Source organism: Cyprinodon variegatus, unplaced genomic scaffold, assembly GCF_000732505.1.
Source record: "Cyprinodon variegatus isolate N-32 unplaced genomic scaffold, C_variegatus-1.0 Scaffold282, whole genome shotgun sequence".
NCBI classification, from domain to species: Eukaryota; Metazoa; Chordata; class Actinopteri; order Cyprinodontiformes; family Cyprinodontidae; genus Cyprinodon; species Cyprinodon variegatus.
The window spans coordinates 168,620-187,331 of record NW_015150735.1 but is presented as its reverse complement, the minus strand read 5'-3'; the positions used below and the strand labels follow the sequence as shown (position 1 = coordinate 187,331).

The window sequence follows — 18,712 nt, the reverse complement described above, 5'->3', positions numbered from 1 at the left end:
AATCACTTTCACTTTATCCCTAAAGTCATCATTAAATTTATTACATTTAAATGATCTGTAGAGTAGACTATATGCTTATTCAGCACATTGTTTTAGGGTTATTCAAAAAACATTAAACATATCTTACCTTTCAATGTCTGGCAGTTGAAAGTTATTTATAACAGAATGTATTCAACCTCAACATCCTATGATGTTTCAGCTCATTATTTTTTTCATATAAACTCAAATTACTGGCACCTATTATAATCTCATTCAGGGAACCTGTTGATATCTAGAAAGCATTTAACCCTGTTTTACACATGGTAACATTTAATTCATTGCAATGTTTTAAAACTATTTTTATATCACAGCATATTAAGTTTTAGTTTCTTCTAAACTTATAACTGCATTTTTAGTAAATTCTTATCCTCTCCCCATTGAAGGTGATTAAAGTTCTTTAATCTTTGTAGCTTTGAATGTTAGTGTATGAGAAAACATCATTCCCATGTGGACCCTTGTGTGTCCTGCGAGTCCTTAACCATGTGTGTGGGCGTGTTAGTAAGTGAATGTATGTGTGTGTGTGTGTGTGTGTGTGTGTGAATCTATGTGAGTGGATATATATGTGGGAAACTAGTCAGGAACCATCCTGTTACTGGTCTTGGAAGAGAAAGTTTGATGTTAGGACAAGTCTATCAGGTTACCCTATGTTACCACAGCAGCTTTGAACCATAAGAGTCTTGGAACCGAGGTGTCCCCACACCCCCTAAAGGATAAGTCTTTACCTGTGTCATTAGCAGTATCACATAGAGACAGAAGGAAACTGAGCATCAAATCAGTTATCACTCAGACCAGATCCACCCTCTTTTGATAATAGTTTCAATAAACAGAGACAAATAGTTCTTTGATTGATAATTAATAGCTCTGCTGATAACCAAGCCCAGGTCACTAAATTGGTGGGGATACCTGGATTTTAACAGCCGTTCAACGGAACCATCCAAAGGTGAAAGGCATAAACCCTGGTAAGTAAGCAAATTAGAGGTAAAAATATTCAACTAAGAACACTAAATTGATTTCAACTCCAATTTTGAATAAGTGAAATAATCAACTACAAATCCAGTTCTGGTTAATCATTCATTCATTATCTGCAGAATATCATTTTGCACAACATATTGGCGTGACCCTGGGTGGGCCTGAGACTGAAACATTCGCTATATTGTGGATTGTTGCATTACATAGGTTCTTAAACAATCACATCAAACTGGGTCAGTGTAGGCCACATTGACAGAGATCCACGGAACAAGATTTCTGTCTCCCTCTAGTGGTAGCCTGTGTAATTACAACCACTCAGTTGATCGCAGTGTTTGGAGATCCAAATTGTGTAGCGCTCTTTTGCGCCATCTGGTGGCGTAGGCGTGTCACTGCAACTACAGTTTGAAATTCCCAGGCGAAGGTACCCTGTCTTGTGACAAAATCCATGTCCACCTGAAAACTCCTCACAATTAGCCTATACTGACACCAATCTCCAGCTCAATCTGATCCATAACTTAGGATCCGGCACCAAAGCTAAGATACCTATTGGATTTACACAAAACTCTATTCATAGAAATGACCGCACAGATGCTATGCAATGTCCATCCTACGGTTCTTCTTATTTCCAGGATCATCACTACAGCAACTGCACACACAGCGTACCAGGTAATAAGAACTACAAACTAGACACCCTCACCCTTGTTGCCCCAGATTCATAGCACCACAGATTCAGAACCCCTGAAAGAATGAGCTATGAATCACAATTAGTATTCTTTATCTATCTCTTTCCTCTTTGCATGCTTCTTTCCTGTCTCCTCTTTGTGAAAGATAAACACTGAACCAAGAATACTAGAACAATGGTGAATGTACAATAAATGCCCACTTCTCACTGTTGGGTTACATTGTAATGGCATTTAGTTAGCTAGGTAGAAATAAGCTTGCCCAAGCGCCAATCCCGAGCCCGGCACACACCTCTAATGAACTATCAAGTCACCCATTGGAGGACTAAATGGAATCTTGTGGCAATATGGATTAATGGATTTGGTTAGCTTTAAAGACTGAGATGGATACCCAATCTTCAAAGCTAAAAGGGGGGAATATGTTAGGCTATATTACCACAATGGAGCCAAATCAATTTGATGACCATTTCAAGCCATCCCCCTTCTTTTTTGCAGAAAGAGAACAAAGAATGTCTGGAAACTTCCTGCCAAAGAAACAGTCAGCTCACACATGGACCAGTCAGCTGACAAGCAGGCTGAAACCCCAACAGGAAACAACCCTAGGCCCGTTTCACATGAAATGCTAAAAGAAAGCTAAGTGGAAGTAGCTTTTGTTTTTCTGTGTCAAAAGTCACGGATTGCAGTGGCCCATCTGCATAACGCCCACTGAACTGGGTGAGACGGGAATCTTCGAAGCTGAAACGCTGTGTGGATTTTCCCCCCTTTGTGAGGACATTGCTACGGAAATCACAGCCTATCGGCAGGAGAAAGCTTCTGTTTTGATAGCCACCGGATCCCCGGTGAGGTGGACCCACACAGAGCTGAGGCCGAACTGTGTGTCTCCCCATCCACTTTTCTATTTGATGCTTTAAGTTAATCATGTGTTCATTATATGCAGGATATAATTTTGCACAACAATCCTAACACAACAATGTATTGATATTGCAAATGGAGTAAGATAAACAGTACCAGTATAAAGTGCAGCAGTCATCAAAATGTAAACACTGTAGGAGAAAAAGAAACCGGTTTGAAAATAAATATGGTGCACAACCACATGTCTTTACACTAGTCAGGTATGTATTCAACTACAGAACTTCTCTAAGGTTCTAGGGGCGACCGTGGTTTTCGGATGAAGGAGTTTAAGGCGACCAAAGATGACAACTCTTGGGTGACGAGAGGAGCAGAGCTGTTCAGAGTTGTGGATGCGCTTGTAGAGATGGGAGCCAGTCAGCCTCTGGAGGCCCAAGCGAGTAGTGAGGGTTTTCTTAGAATGTCAGGCTGTCTTCTATCAGAAATGTATTTAACTCCTACTTCTGGAAGACATTTTCTCAGGTTCTTGAGGAGGCAGGCAACAGAGTCTGAGGGGAATATGTCGTCTGCCTCTAGTGTTGATAAAGCCACCTCTAGCTGTGACCATAAGGTCTGCTGTGCCTGTTGTGCAGTGCTGGACACCAGCAATAAGGGATGCCACTCGCTAATACTATATTCAGTGAGAGCGGGAGCTTCTGAATTTAACTGAGTACATTGTCAGACAGTGGAATTAAAACTTTGACGATTTCCTTAAACCAGCCAACACTCCTTTCCTGGTGGAAGGGAAGACTGGATGTTTTGGTTTGGACTTGTTCATTACCAAACTGCAGTCACCAGGTGGTCAAAAAACTCAGGGCAGGGCTTCAGAAGTGGATGAAGTCTGTCCCGACTACCATAGGTGTTTGGATGTTCTTGGGCTGTGACTGATACACCTCATAAACATTGAGTTTTATTTTGTAGAGTCCCTGGAGTCTTATTTTGAAAGTCTATCATGGATGTGTGTCAAGGGAAGGGTAGTGTCAAGCAGTGATTTTCCCTGTTCTTAGGTGAATAGATGCATTATTACAGTGTAAATTGGAGTAAATAATATGTATATAATACATTGTATTTCCTTAGAGTGGAATAAAGAAATTTTACACAGAAACTATAAGTAAAGGTAAAAAAATAAAAAAAATAGGCAAAAATCTGTTTTTGGCAAGTAATACAGTCATGTTTTGTCTATTTTGTGGATTATTTTAATGTTGATGAGTAAGATGTGTAAGGTATATTACAGAGTGGAATAAAGCAATTTTGTGCAAAATTAGATTTTACTGGTCAATAAATGAGCAATAATCTCTTTTAGCAAGTAAAACAGCCTTTTGTTGTGGATCATTTTAATGTTGGTGGGGGGTGAGATAAGCAATATATATTTAATATGATGTCTTTGAGTGATTTTAGGAAGTAATTTCATTTTAATATTCATATAGTAATTCACTCTTTGGCAAGCTAAGGTTTCCTATTTTCTCAATTGAATACATTTTTTAATAAATAAAAGTGAGCAGGCTCTGCCTCAAATCACATGTGGATGACGTTGAAGTAAACAAACTCTGAGCCAATCACAAAGCGGAGGCTTGGTCAGCTGACGGGTTGTGACGTCAACGTCAGAAATTGTGTTGTCAAAATGGCAGGACACGGACATCATCATCACCAGTTCTCTCTGTGTTTTTGCGACCTAATGAGGTTTGTATGTTTTCATTTTTCAATATAAAGGATAAAGTTGGATATAAATAAAAGCTTCTTTATAGCAGATAAAAGTTGAGGTGAGATAAAGGAATTTAATTCCTGAAGTTGATGACAGTGCTAGGTTTAGCATAGCTAGCATGTAGCAGCTGAAGGTAAACAGGATTTAAACTGCTTAGGAGGCTCCAGCTGACCGCCATGGTGCATCCGACCCGCCTCAGTTCTCTGTCTGCTGCTCTGCAGGCTGCTGTGGTCCCTGGTTGTCCCCTGCGTCTACCTCAGCCTGGCCCTGAGCCTGCTGCTGCTCCTGGTCCTGCTGGGGCTCCGTATGTGGCTGCAGGGTCGCCGTAAGTCCCGCCGCGCCCAGGACGGCGGCCCGGCGGTGGCCTTCTTCCATCCTTACTGCAACGCCGGAGGAGGCGGGGAGCGCGTGCTGTGGTGCTGCCTGAGGGCCCTAATGAACCGGTAACTCACTGCTCCAGCCGTCCGGATGTTAAATAGACAGAAAGTTTAGTCACATTAGTTTCTTAACAGCCGCTTTGCCTCAGATGTCAATAAAATCTGCTCCATTTAAACTGTCAGACTGCAGCAAAGTTTCCTTTCATTGTTTACACAACTGGAAAGGTGAGCAAACAAGTGTCAGGTCATGGTGAGCCGCCTGTCAACGTGGCCCTCTGCAGCAGATTCGATAACATCACCTAATTCCATTTGAGAAACATTTTTAGACCCCAAGATTAACATGTTTTTATGGAAGAGGATTAGGGCCACTGGAAAAAAAAAAAGCTTACTGGTTTTTACATTTTATTTCAGTTTAGTATGGGAAAAAGGTCAGAATTCTGACTTTTTCCTCAGAATTCTGACTTTAATCTCAGAATTCTGACTTTAATCCCAGAATTCTGACTGAATTCTGACTTTTTCCCATACTAAACTGAAATAAAATGTAAAAACCAGTAAGCTTTTTTTTTTTCCAGTGGCCCTTATCCTCTTCCGTTTGTTTTAATCCCAGTCTTGGAGAATTTATTCTCGGTGCATTTTTCCCATCATCCCAGGTACCCCAACGTCTCATTTGTGGTTTACACGGGAGATCAGGGGGTGAGTGGGGAGCAGATCCTGGAGGGGGCGCGGCAGCGTTTCAACATCACACTGCCTCGACCGCCCACCTTCGTCTTCCTGCGTCACCGTGGGCTGGTGGAGGCTGCCTGCTACCCCCACTTCACCCTGCTTGGCCAGAGTCTGGGCTCCATGTTCCTGGGTGAGATGTCGCTACTACCAATCATGGGAAGAAGTGTATTGAAAGATAGGTTTTAACTAATCGAGGAAAAAAAGCAGTCTAGATTAGCTTAACTTTATGCTGTTAATATCAGGGATTTTAATCCTCAGTACCTTTATTATATTTCTCCCACAAACCATTTGTCAATATTGGTGCTTTTGCAAACAGGACCCCTCTCTGGTTTTCTTATTTTTATCATCAAACCAGCTTTAATGGTGTGTTTGTGTGTTTTAGGGTGGGAAGCTCTCACAGCTTTTGTTCCTGACCTCTACGTAGACTCCATGGGCTACGCTTTTACACTTCCGATTTTCCGATATTTGGGGGGCTGCAAGGTGGCGAGCTATGTTCACTATCCCACCGTCAGCACGGACATGTTGTCTGTGGTGAGAGAGAGGAACCCCAGGTACAAACCTGCACCTTTCCCTGCTTCCACACTAAATGTTTTCAGCTGATTTAACGCAGTAAAATAGAAATATTTCCCATAAACCCCCTTTATTTCATTAATGATCCCAGGTTCAACAACGCAGACTTCATCTCCAGAAACCCGGTGCTGAGCGCACTAAAGGTGGTGTACTACTGCTGCTTCGCCCTTCTCTACGGCCTGGCTGGCTCCTGCAGCGATGTCGTCATGGTGAATTCCACCTGGACGCTTGGACACATCCTGGCTCTGTGGCGCTCGCCCAGCCGCACCAGCGTCGTCTACCCGCCCTGCGATGTCAGGGCCTTTCTGGAAGTTCCCCTCGAGGGAGAGGATGAGGAGGAGCTGGAGGAAGGCTGGGAGGAGTTGGGAGGCGAGCTGGGGAGTGAAGAGGAAGGTAGAGCTGAAGGGGTAGACAGGAAATGCCACTCCATCGTCTCTGTGGGTCAGTTCCGGCCAGAGAAGGACCACCCGCTGCAGATCAGGGCGTTCCGTAAGCTGATGGACAGGAAAAGGGAGGGGCCCGGGGGAAGGGAGGCGCTGCGGCTGGTGCTGATAGGAGGCTGCAGGAATAAAGAAGACGAGGACAGGGTGCTGATGCTGCGAGGACTCTGTCAGGAGCTGGGCATCTCAGACTGCGTAGACTTTAAACTCAACGTTTCTTTCGAGGAGCTGAAGAGGGAGCTGGCGAACGCGAGCATCGGGCTGCACACCATGTGGAACGAACACTTTGGCATCGGTAAGGATCCCAGGGTTTCATCTCGCAGGTTGCATTTCAGGTGGATTTTAGAGTCTAATGGTACAAACAGTCTGTAATGTTGAAGGGGAAATATTGTTAGGTGGTTTTCTTCCTACCCCCCCTCTCACCCATTGAAAGCTGGAGACGGGTACCAGCATCTCAACGACCCCAGCAGGGATAAACATGATGGATGGATGGATGATTTTCTTCCTTCCAGATCATCATCAGCTCAAATTTCCTTCACAATCCCTGAGTATTTACCCCATATATATTAACGTAGGAAAAAAAAGCATCTCTATAGCATGATGCTGCCTTCACCGTGTCTGCAGTAGGGGTTGAGGTGGTCTGAGTGATAACCAGGGCTAGCTTCTGTTTGGATAAATGTCCCCTCTAACCATACTATGACCAATCAATGAATCTCAATGGAAAAAGAACCATAGGTTTAACATGGAGGTTACAGAGAAAAGGGGCTGAAAACACAAGCATGCCACACTGTTCAGATGTTTGCCCTGTGAACTGAACCGCTTTGTGATGAGTGGATCAGATCCCCTGGTTAAGTCTTCCACCCCTTCTCTGTCTCCAGGTGTGGTGGAGTGCATGGCTGCAGGTACCATCGTTCTGGCCCACAAGTCAGGAGGTCCGAAGCTTGACATCGTGGTGCCATACGAGGGCAGGCAGACGGGCTTCCTGGCAGACAGTGAGGACAGCTACGCCGCAGCCATGGAGACCATCCTGTCGCTGTCGCCTTCGGCTAAACTGGAGATAAAACGCGCAGCCCGGGAATCAGTGAGTCGATTCTCAGACCAGGAGTTCGAAGCTTGTTTCCTTGCTGCCACTGAGCCTCTGCTGAATCAAGTGGTCCGATGAGGAAGAACAGGTGGTGTCCACCAGGGAGCAGGAAGGAATTGGGAGGTTTTCTGTCTGTGCAGAGAACCATCAGGCTGAATTTGTAGTGAAGGTGAGGAAGATTGAACAGAATGGTGGCACAGATCTAACTTCCCTTCTGCTTTCTTTTCATGACCTCACTGAAACTCTGGACTCGTTCAAAGCTTCCCTGCTTCCTTCATGTCTTTTCCTGATGTTGCTGAATTGGGATTCATGTCCGGTTAAAACAGAATAAGATGGTGTAACAAGGTGCCTCATTATTAGTTTAACTACCAGGAAATAAGAACAAATGTAAAAAATAATCAATTTCTTTGTTCACCAGAACTCCAGTTTAAAAACGGATAAAACATCCACTGTGTGCAGAATGAGAAGAAGAAGCAGATCCTCCCCTGCTGCTTCACCTCATGCTTCATGTTCTGATTTAAACAGGCTTGCAGGTGGATGTTTATTCCCTGAACAGTTTAAAAATAATTTAGGAATAAAGACACAGATATTTAAATCCCCTCCAGGAATCCAGGTATAGTTAATTTTTTGCATTGATATTTGATCCCAAAAAAGATAGAACTTTTTTTAATAATTGTTTAATAGGTCAATCATCTGGTTCCTGCCTCCAAGTATAGGTATAACAGGCTGACTTATGCAGCAAGACTTTTGGTGTTTGTGTCTAAACTAAGCTGGACTTAGTGCATCTCTGCACTGGAGATCAAATTTATGTTGATTCTGGGTAGAATTACAGAAGATTGTTTCTTAAAATCTGCTCTTCTTTAGTCTTTCTATCCAAAAATAAAAAAAATTTTGTATTTACATAATTTTATTTTCCTGAATGTGTCACCTTATTTAATGATCTCTAAAACAGAAATTTAAATGTTATTTTTATCTCAGTGGATGTTTAGTTAAATGGGGCTTTTTCTGTTGCTACTTTGTGCAATCTCTGTTGTTTTATTGAAGATGAAGGTTGAGTTGAGGTTATGGCCAAATCTATCTATATTGTCTGAATGATTTTTTTCTCTGCATTCCTTCACCCTTTTATAAAATCCAGGCATGATATTATTATAAATGGTATTAAATAAAACCATTATTATTAAAGAGGCATTAAAGCTATTTAAGTTTATGTAAAGAAAATGTTTATATTGTTGGAGATATGAAAATACACTTGAATAATACTGTAAAAATAAAGAGTAAATTTTTGTGTGCTGCCCCCTTGTGGTCAGAGACTTTCATTACAATATAAAGACCAGAAACAAAATATTTTTACTCCTGGTATAAAAAGTAGGTTAAACCAAATACCTCCTGAACATGTGTTTTTTTTTTTTTTTCTTTTCTCATGTTGCATCTGTTAAAAAAAAAAAAATCACAAAACACGCAGTACCAGGCAAATATCTGGAAAAGCCTCCTTTTTGGATTTCTAAAATAACTTCTACATATATATTGGTGTAGGTTTATTACCGCTTAAAGATCACAGACACACATTTTTTTAACAAAAGAAAATGACACAGATCAGTAGAAATGATGCAAGCAGCCATGTGCTGGATCAGGCAGATCGTTAAAAAAAACAAAAAAAAACTGATCAGTTCCCAGGAACAAGTTTTTAATGATGATGAATGACTTCTTTAAGTTTTCATTAACAGTCTTAAATAAAACTGAAACTATTCAACTCTACTGTTCTAAGCAAAGAAGCAGGTGTTATTGGAGGGCAAATATAATTAGAGCAAAAAGGCGTAATTTTTGTAAGCATGAAAAAAATAAAGTTTAAACTACAATGTTTTTGTGTAAAAATTTGATGTTTTAAATCAGTCTTTGATAGAAAAGCATTCGGTGTGACGGGTTTTTGCATTTGGAACTGCAGATCTATAAGAAAACATGCCAAACTTTACAAAAAATAGAAATTGAAGTGTATTTTTATTTTTTTTTTTGTAAATAAGCCTACTTTAATTTGAGCAGGTAAGTACGATAGTTTGTCAATGGAATGAGATTTATATTTAAAAAAAACAAAAAAAAACACATAATTTCATAATCTTTTATTATTATATCCAATCTATTTTAAGTAGCAATATACTCATTCAGTTGGCACATCATGGATGTACCTATTAATATTCACTTAATTTAGGAAACTTTAAATTATTCTTAGATGTTTTTGTAGTGAATGATTGTGTTCCACATATTGTCAGTGCAGACAGTGATGAAAGAAGCTCGCTAAAAAATAAACAGATGAAAAATCTCAGTGTTTTTTTATCAACCGAAAACAGTCTCTCTTTAAATCACTGTCCTGTCACAGTTACAACAGGTCGAGAAGGCAGTAAACAGCTGGACCATCAAGGTGAGAACAGGTGTTTTTAAGCACATAATCCTACATAAGAAAGCCTAGCCTCTCTTCCTTCACATTTCATCATGCAGTTAACAAAAAGAAAACATATTAGATAGAAAATGAACTCTGGTCTGAACTGCTGAATGTTGCTCAAATTAAATAACAGGATATTCTTTTTCCACATTGCCTCCCTAAGATTAATTTAGTTGACACAGTGAAGTCATGACTAAGAGTTAGAGATTTAGTTCAAGACATTTATTTATCAATGGATAAGGGAGACTGCATCTCCTACCTGTTTCCCCTCAACCTTCAGAAGCAGTCGGAGGCTTTCTAAATCACCTCATCTTTTGGAAGATTCAGCGCGTAAACTCAGTCTGTTCCCACAATAAAAACCTTGACCATGACTCCCTTTATCATCACAAGTATCCAGGTGTCAGAGGGAGTTATGTTATTCTTTTAAGTCTGCAGTTGCGAACAGCAGTAGCTGAATCTATTTGCATGGTTACTCTTAAGGCCAAACCTTCCCTCACACTGGTAACAAACTAAGGTTTGCATATTCACAGTTCTTCAAGCAATGGTACATTTGAAAGGTAAAATATAATGTACTCCAACACAGTCAAGATTGCATGTCTGATTTTTACTTTTCGCCAATGTCATTACAGGACAGAAACACACATAGGTGATGTGAGTTAAAACAGAAGATACTAAAACAAAAGTAGCATGTGTAATAAACAGCTGAAACATTATACAAACCAAAACATAAAAAAATGCCTATATGTGTATGTTTGACACAGGATTGTGCAACGGATTGTGGGGAATTGTATAGCTTATATGTCAGGAGCTCCCTATGCTAAATGAAATATTGAAATGATAAAGAGAGGGCATGCAGTTAGAGTCAGAGAAACCGGACTACACTGAAAAATACCCCCAACATCTATAAACAAAGGCTTTCAATAAAAGCTATAAGCAAAATATAAAATGGCTGAATACTTTTCTTTTTTCTAAAATGCCTTTATTTCATTTTCTCTGTCGTGGTATTGTGATCCAGTTAGACTTTTCCCCCCATCAATGTTCTTGTTTATTCTAATGTGTGTTTTTGAGTCATCTCCTCATGTCTTGCACATGGCTTATTGCTGTTTGAATTCTACACATTTATTGGGTTTATAGGGTTTAAAAAAGTGAGCTCCTGTGCTGAAAAAACTGTTGATTTCAGGTGATTATTAAAATAATTTATATTTTATAGATAGAAAACTTTGAATCAATTTGACTGTATGATCTGGTGAAATGTAAAGTGCCTTGAGATGACATGTGTTGTGAATTGGAGCTATAGAAATAAACTGAATTGAATTGAAATGTACTATATACAGTGAGGAAAATAGTTATTTAAACACCCTGCTATTTTTGCAAGTTCTCCTAGTTGTAAATCATGGAGGGGTCTGAAATTGTCATCAAAGGTTCATGTCTACTGTGAGAGACAAAATCTAAAAAAAAAAATCCTGAAATACAATAAATGACTTTTTTTGTATGATACAGCTGCAAATAAGTATTTGAACACCTGTCTATCAGCTAGAATTCTGACCCTCAAAGACCCGTTAGTCTGCCTTCAAAATGTCCACCTCCACTCCATTTATTATCTAAATTAGATGCACCTGTTTGAGGTCGATAGCTGCATAAAGACACCTGTTCACCCCATACAATCAGTATGAATCCAACTACTAACATGGCCAAGACCAAAGAGCTGTCCAAAGACAATAGAGACAAAATTGTACACCTCCAAAAAGCTGGAAAGGGCTACGGGGAAATTGCCAAGCAGCTAGGTGAAAAAAGGTCCACCGTTGGAGCAATCAGTAGAAAATGGAAGAAGCTAAAAATGACTGTCAATCTCCCTCAGACTGAGACTGCAGACAAGATCTCAGCCTGTGGGGTCTCAATGATCCTAAGAAAGATGAAAAATCAGTCCAGCACTACAGGGGAGGAACTGGACAATGACCTGAAAAGATCTAGGACCACCATTTCCAAGGTTACTGTTGGTAACACACTAAGATGTCATGGTTTGAAATTGTGCATGGCACAGATTCCAGGTTCCCCTGCTTTTAGAATGAACATTTGGATGATCCAGAGGAGTCATGGGAGAAAATCATGTGGTCAGATGAGACCAAAATATAAAGAATGATGAGTACCATCCCAAAAGCACCATCCCTACTGTGAAGCATGGGGGTGGTAGTTTTTTTTCTGTACATGGGACAGGGTGACAGCACTGTATTAAGGAGAGGATGATTGGGGGCATGTATTGCCAGATTATGGGGAACAACCTCCTTCCCTTAGTCAGAGCATTGAAGAAGGGTCTGGATAACCAAGGAGAGGCTCTGGAAGAAGCATATCAAGGTTCTGGCGTGGCCTAGCCAGTTTCCAGACCTAAACCAAATAGAGAATCTTTGGGGGAAGCTCAAACTCTGTGTTTCTCAGCCACAGCCCAGAAACCTTCCTGATCTGGAGATCTTTTTGGAGGAATGGGCCAAAATCCCTCCTGCAGTGTGTGCAAACCTGCTGAAAAACTACAGGAAATATTTGACCTCTGTAATTTGAAATGCTACTGTACCAAATATCAACATTGATTTTCTCAGGTGTTCAAATACTTATTTGCAGTGTTATCATATAAATAAATTGTTTAAAAAGTAATATATTGTGATTATGTCTCCTCCATGATTTTTAATTGGGAGAACTTGCAGACTAGCAGGGTTTTCCAATACTTATTTTCCTCGCTGTATCTGTATGAAATGTATTTCTTGTTACAGTTTTAAAATCATTATTTTAGCAGTAACATTGCTAAATCAGGGATTGGACTTGTCCCTTTCAATGTCTCCATTACAACATGGGATGTAGGGAGGCCCAATCCCAAACCGCCCCTATGCACTACCCCTTAATTATGGAAAGGAAGGTGGATGGGATATAGAGAATGGGACCCAGTCATTGCTATGGCAACACAGTGATGCCCCATGTGTTAGTCAAATAAAACACTCAAAGAGGACCTTCCCTTTTGGAATTAAAGAAGCTGTGGATCCCTCTTCTGTAGAGTTTTACATGGATCCTTTTCTGAAGTTGAAACGTTTGTTGAATGTGATTCGGCACCTTCCATAAGTCCCCACTGTAGGGGAAGAAGTACAAGAAATTTACAAGAATCCAAAAACGTTGCATGTCCTGCGAAACTTCCCTATTTTTATTCTGTCCTACATTACACAGTAAATACTAATGACCTGTTTGATAAGAAGACCCGTTTTATTCAAAAAGTTTATTTTGTTTTATTTCAAGATTTATTTATTTACTCCTGGATTTAAAACTAAATAATATTATGAGGACTGCAGGTAGTAACACAAAAAAATTAAATTATCAATCTAAATTAATATGTATATCTTACACTAATAAAGATTGTAACTATCTGTTTTACCAAGAGCAAAGCTTTCAACTCCTTCTCATGTTATTGGGCAAATGATTCAGAGTAATCCCATCTCTAACTTACAGGTAGATCAGTTCAGTGTTTCACTGAAATAAGGACTCATGTAGCCTGATGCTTATTCTGAGGCGTGTTCTTCTCTGGCTGGGAATCAGTTGGACCATCTGGATCTTGTTCAGATTTAGTAGAAACATCATTTTCAGGTCCTGGTGAGTCTTCACCTGAGGAACTAACTGCCCCTCCGCTGTTCCTCTCTGCCTCTCCAGCCTCCTTTAACTTCTCCTGCTCATTTTCATCTGAGCTGGAGTTCTCCATAACGAAAAGGTTCCTCATGGAGTCACGCACGGCCTCCCTCAGCTCGTCCTCTGACTCCTCAAAATTCCTGAACAAAGACGGTTGCATGTAATTATTTCTGCCTCCCCTTTATAATATCTAGGCTTTTATTATACAGCAAATCAAGGTTAGGGTTCTATTTCTTTAAAACTATTTGTTATACTGACTGAGCAGATTCACACTCCTAATCATCATCATTCCTCCAAGCTGTAATCCTGCCATTGTAAAATCTTTAAAAAGGAAATTAAAGGAAGCGGGGCATATTCAAAAAAGCAATTCCAGTGTTCAGAGATGAACTCACGTGTCATCATCATCAGACCTTGGCTCCAGACGCTGTTTGTCCATTTCAACATCTGAGTCCTCTTTATCCTCCTCATTCTCCACTGCATCAAAATCTAAAAGGACAAACATTTTAGTGTGGTTTTTTGGATGGTTTTTAAAATCATTTTCAATGTTCCTGTTATGCCTGACCGGCAATGACTGAGTCCAGAGGTGATGAAGGTTGATTCTGAGCGAGAGCGTTTAGCAGGGAGTTAGCCGGGCCTCTGGTCCACTGCCTGCGACCTTCTGAGAGGTTGAGACACATTCAGGTCAGCGCCCGCTGACAGTAGCAGTTCACAACAAATACAACTAAAACATGACAAGATTTTTCAAAATGGGCAGGATATTTCACTTTTCCTGAGTGCTGCACCTTCTTCAGGCTCAGCTGCTGCTGTGTTATAAACTGAGTTGATGTCCATGTTGGCGAGGTCGTCCAGCAGAGTCTGAGGGATCCTTTGGCTCCACTTCTTTCTCTCCTTTGACCAATCTTTGAGTTTTAACTCCTCCCCTTCCTGGAAGCTTAAAGCATGATTGAGACGATCCACTTCCTGTTTGGTGAGTTGGGATCAGAGTGAGAAAAGAAAAGAAGGAAGACATCTAGAGAAAAAGATTTCATTCTGACTCCTCTATCTTCTACCTCGTCCTCTTTGCTTTTCATCTCCTCTGTGTTTTCCTCTCCGGTGTCTTTGGTTTCTTCTTCATCCAACCGGATCTCAAACGTGATTCCTCTCTGCAGGTATTAAAAGTCCAAAAATTAAGATGTTTCAGTCAAGTTCAAACATTTTTACTTCATATTTTCTCAGATAAAGCTGTCAACTGATGATGATCGTTAAGACTTAATAAAAATAATAGTAATCCGTTTAATACACATGCTGTGCCTTTAATGGGGGACCTAAAGCTGATTATACTCGATATATTTTGCCCATTTGCTGATTTTTCAAGTCCTGTTAGATCTGACTGGTGTTCAATGCTGCACTGATATATTGTTCAAATTAAAATCCATTCTTTTGAAAGTTTTTGACATCTTGTACTTAATGTTACCTATTTTCACTCGTGCAATATTCTTCTCTCTCACTGTGCAATAACACATGCCAAGTACTGTGTAACCTGTGTAATTTTTTACTTATTTATAAGGTCAGTACATCTCTGCAGTACAAGTGCAATAATCCAAGTCAACTACTGGTTAGTCTTTCCTTAGCACTGTGCAGATATTTTTATATCTAAAGGAAACATATTTCTAGATATTACAAATTTTTTTAATGCTTTTTGTACTATATACACTCTTTTTCTGTTGTCTTTTGTATTTTTATCTTTAATGGCATCTTACTTTAACTCCTTTTGGGCTCTAAATAAGCTACTGTAACCAGAATTTCCCTGAAGGAGTAATCCCAAGGGATAAAGTTGAGTCTAAGTCTAAGGTTTATCAGGCTGAATCTCACCTTATCTTTGTTCCTTTTCTTCAAATAATTGTTGCTCTCGTCTCTGATCTGCCTCAGAGCTGCTTCTATATCCTGCAGTGGGGAAAAAAACCCTGAGGAATTTATGGCAAAATATGCAGGATTTAAAGAAGTCATAAATAGTTTTCTATGAACTAAAATAATAATAGAAAAAAAGAACAGAAGAGGACAAAAAGAAAAGAAGAACAGAAAGCGATCGACCAAAAAAAGCAACTAACTCAGCCTATCAGGGTTTAGCTGTGTTATGATCTTTACCAAAACAATAACACCATTTAAAAAGAATTTGCAAAACTATTTAGAGTGCTGGACTTTTTTACAACTAACATTAAGATGTTAAACTTTTTGTGGATCATGAACAATAAGGCAAATAAGACATGTAATTAACATTATTACAAATGCATACCTAAAAGCTATATTTCCCTACATTAACACCTACAACTAATCTCAAGAATATCTCCAACCAGTTCCACATGTTTAGAACCTAAATACCTACAGAACCTACAGAAGAACCGATGTGAACGGATTCTAGATTCAACTTAGATATGCTAAGCACAAAAAACAACTTTGTTCTTTTGATCTGACTGTATGACTTGGTTTATGATGCATGAATCCAGAAAAGGGCCAGGTGCATTTACACAAGACACGCATCTGGCAGCTAAAACAGAGGAAATGCACCGGTTGTCCCACTTCCTTCAGGAAAACAATACTGGAGCATTAAATCCTAAATGAATAGACTTATAAATAGCTTCCTTCTCAAAACTGTGAAGGCAATGCTCCCCCATTGTCAGACAATCACGCATAAGCTTATGAAAACACTACGTGATACATTTACATGCATATATTGTTTGTTTATAATATTTCTAGATTTTGTGCAAGTGCTCTAATCTGTCTTCCACACATTTCTCTTCTGTTTTTTCTCAAAGAAGGTTTAATATTTGACCTTTTTTCGTTTTGAGGGAGTCTTATATTTTGTAAGCATTACATCTAAAGATTCTGATTTTGTCTGTAGGTATTTTGTCTGAGTATTACATTTGTCTGTATATTCTCTTTGGACAGCTGTGCTCTCCCTGCTGAAGAAAGCTCCACAGCATGATCCCACCAACACCATGTTTCCTGGTGAGGATTGTTATGTTAAGGTTGATGTGCAGTCACAGTCTTTGCTTCTAAAAGTTTAAACTTGGTCTGGTGTGATCAATGCATCCTCTTCCGCCTTTACCGTGCCCCCTACATGGCTTGTAGCTTTAACCAGTTGCTCAGAGTTACTGGCTGCATTGACTGATTATTGCACCTGGGAGGATCGTGTTATAACTCAACTTTATTTCCACTTTTTGACAGCCTACCTCCTGACCTGTCAGCTGTATTCTCTCGTCCTAATAATGTGGTCTGTTCATTAATATTCTCCAAAAAAAAATAAAATAAAATCTGCTTTTATACTGAGATCAAATTACACACACATATCCCCTGATTAACTGATAAAAGCTTGGTTGGTAGCACTGAAATTTATTCAAGGGTATCAGAGGGAAAAGGGCTGCATGCCAAAATTTTCAGATTTTAGTCCTGTTTCTCTGACTCTAACCAACTCTATGTGCTCTCCTTTATCCTCTGACATAGAAGCTGGCTCTGAGCTTGTCTGCCTAACTGGGTGTTTCCAGCACGGGGCAAAATATGGAGCTGTTTGACAGATGCCTTTTGTATATCTGCTTCTTTTTGTATCTCTGCTTTTTTCTGTATGTCTGCTTCTGTCGCCTCGAAGCCCAGTCAGCCTCGGCAGATGGCTGCTCACACATTGAGCCTGGTTCTGCTGGAGGTTTCTTGTTAAAAGGGAGTTTTTCCCTCTACACTGTCGCTACAAGCATGCTTGGTGTGGAGGATTGCAGTCAATGAGTCGATGCAATCAGGTGGTTTTCCTTAGATAGTAACTATGATCTGGGTGAATTGTCTCTGTAAAGTGCCTTAAGATGACGTGTTGTGAATTTGCACTATATACATATACTGAATTAAATTGAATTTAAGGTTTGAAGGCCTCGTTACCATCACCTTAATCTATGGTTTCCTCTATAGGGTAAAGTCAGGACTCTGGCCGAACTAATCTACCAGCTGTCCATCATCCCCTGACCTGTCCTCAGGCTCTGTGTTAGACAAGACAGAGGCTACATGCATATAATAATAAACTATTAGATCCTTTAAATATAGAACTGCCGTTACTTAGAACATGTTAATCTGTATGCAGCTAAAACCTTCCTACAAAACAAAATCTGGCAAATGATGATAAGCACAAGGCAGGCTGATGTTGCTCTGTCTTACCTGAACAGGTGTTTCTTGTTGCTCTTCAGCATCTGAAGCAGCACCCAGGTCTCGTGCTTTTTCAACCACAAAGGTTCCTTGTTTATCTAGTGGCTGACAAATAATCACACACGTATTAGGCTGCAGGTCTTCTGTTAGCGATAGTAGCTGAGATGCATTGCAGGCTTTGGGGATTCACGGTACTCAGCTGTCACATTAAAGATGTAACGAAACCACACGGAAAACCAGAGAATTTTCTGTTTTATCTGTGTGGTTTTTGTGCTCAGTAGATTCTGTATGAAAGAAAGCCTGAAAAAGCACGTCTGCACGAAACGAGCCATAAGCCAGTTCCACTTTTAAACCGCACCGCTTCTTGTGAAATAAAAGAACGTTTATATATCTGCGTATGAACATTTCAGTGTAAAAAAATAAACAAAGTTTTAGCATCTTATCTGAATCTGTTCTTTCTTTCTAATTTAATGTTCTACTATTCTACATTTAAAGGTACAGAACATCTAGTATTTACAACTGCTGCTTTTTACGTCTCTCTGTAATAAATTACAATATTATTGCCAAGTTTATTTATTTCAGAAAACTCTGGTGAAACACATTACATATATTAATTACTCACAAAGTTATGTTTTTAAGTTGACATTCTTTTAAATTATGTTTTTCTTTTTTCAGTTGATAAAATATGATTAAGTATAAGAATATTAAATCAGATCAATTTTAAAACCAGCTTTAATACAAAAACTGGGCTTAAAGAAAAGTGTGTTTAATACCATTCAAAGGTTATTTTAATCTGACAAACAATCGTCATCGGAAGGTGTTTTCTGATTTATCGAATTTGACCATTAAAAAAACACACCAGGGCTACTCTTAAAGGAATAGTACACCCAAAACATGATTAGCCTTCATTTTCTACTCAACCCCATGCTGAACAACACTCTGGAGTACTTTTTTGATATCTCAAATGCATCTGGAGATCTGGGAG

The 18,712-nt window shown here is 39.7% G+C and overlaps 2 protein-coding genes across 2 annotated transcripts in view; one reads left to right on the top strand and one right to left on the bottom strand.

Annotated features, from left to right (window-relative positions):
- The first annotated feature begins 4,180 nt into the window (after positions 1-4,180).
- LOC107090117 (GDP-Man:Man(3)GlcNAc(2)-PP-Dol alpha-1,2-mannosyltransferase-like) lies at positions 4,181-8,630 on the top strand. Its single transcript, XM_015383317.1, has 6 exons — positions 4,181-4,256; positions 4,500-4,721; positions 5,306-5,508; positions 5,761-5,929; positions 6,040-6,683; positions 7,267-8,630. The coding sequence occupies exons 1-6, from the start codon at positions 4,198-4,200 to the stop codon at positions 7,548-7,550; spliced, it is 1,581 nt and encodes a 526-aa protein (XP_015238803.1). The 5' UTR covers positions 4,181-4,197; the 3' UTR covers positions 7,551-8,630.
- A 4,278-nt stretch (positions 8,631-12,908) lies between these two features.
- The window catches only part of nek5 (NIMA related kinase 5), a 23,574-nt gene continuing 17,770 nt past the window's right edge, over positions 12,909-18,712 (bottom strand). The window contains exons 17-23 of the mRNA XM_015383326.1: positions 17,740-17,886; positions 15,418-15,489; positions 14,616-14,708; positions 14,349-14,526; positions 14,129-14,224; positions 13,959-14,052; positions 12,909-13,706 (exon numbers count right to left, since the gene is read on the bottom strand). Of these exons, the coding sequence (XP_015238812.1) occupies positions 13,427-13,706; positions 13,959-14,052; positions 14,129-14,224; positions 14,349-14,526; positions 14,616-14,708; positions 15,418-15,489; positions 17,740-17,886 (960 nt within the window). The 3' untranslated portion in view covers positions 12,909-13,426. The remainder of the gene's footprint in view (positions 13,707-13,958; positions 14,053-14,128; positions 14,225-14,348; positions 14,527-14,615; positions 14,709-15,417; positions 15,490-17,739; positions 17,887-18,712) is intronic.

What these genes read in the sequence shown, in the direction of transcription:
- LOC107090117 (XM_015383317.1), top strand. Translation starts at nt 4,198, where the DNA reads ATGGCAGGACACGGACATCATCATCACCAGTTCTCTCTGTGTTTTTGC. An exon ending in CTGAGGGCCCTAATGAACCG is followed by an intron (nt 4,722 to 5,305) that starts GTAACTCACTGC and finishes CCATCATCCCAG; the next exon opens with GTACCCCAACGTCTCATTTG. An exon ending in GTGAGAGAGAGGAACCCCAG is followed by an intron (nt 5,930 to 6,039) that starts GTACAAACCTGC and finishes TAATGATCCCAG; the next exon opens with GTTCAACAACGCAGACTTCA.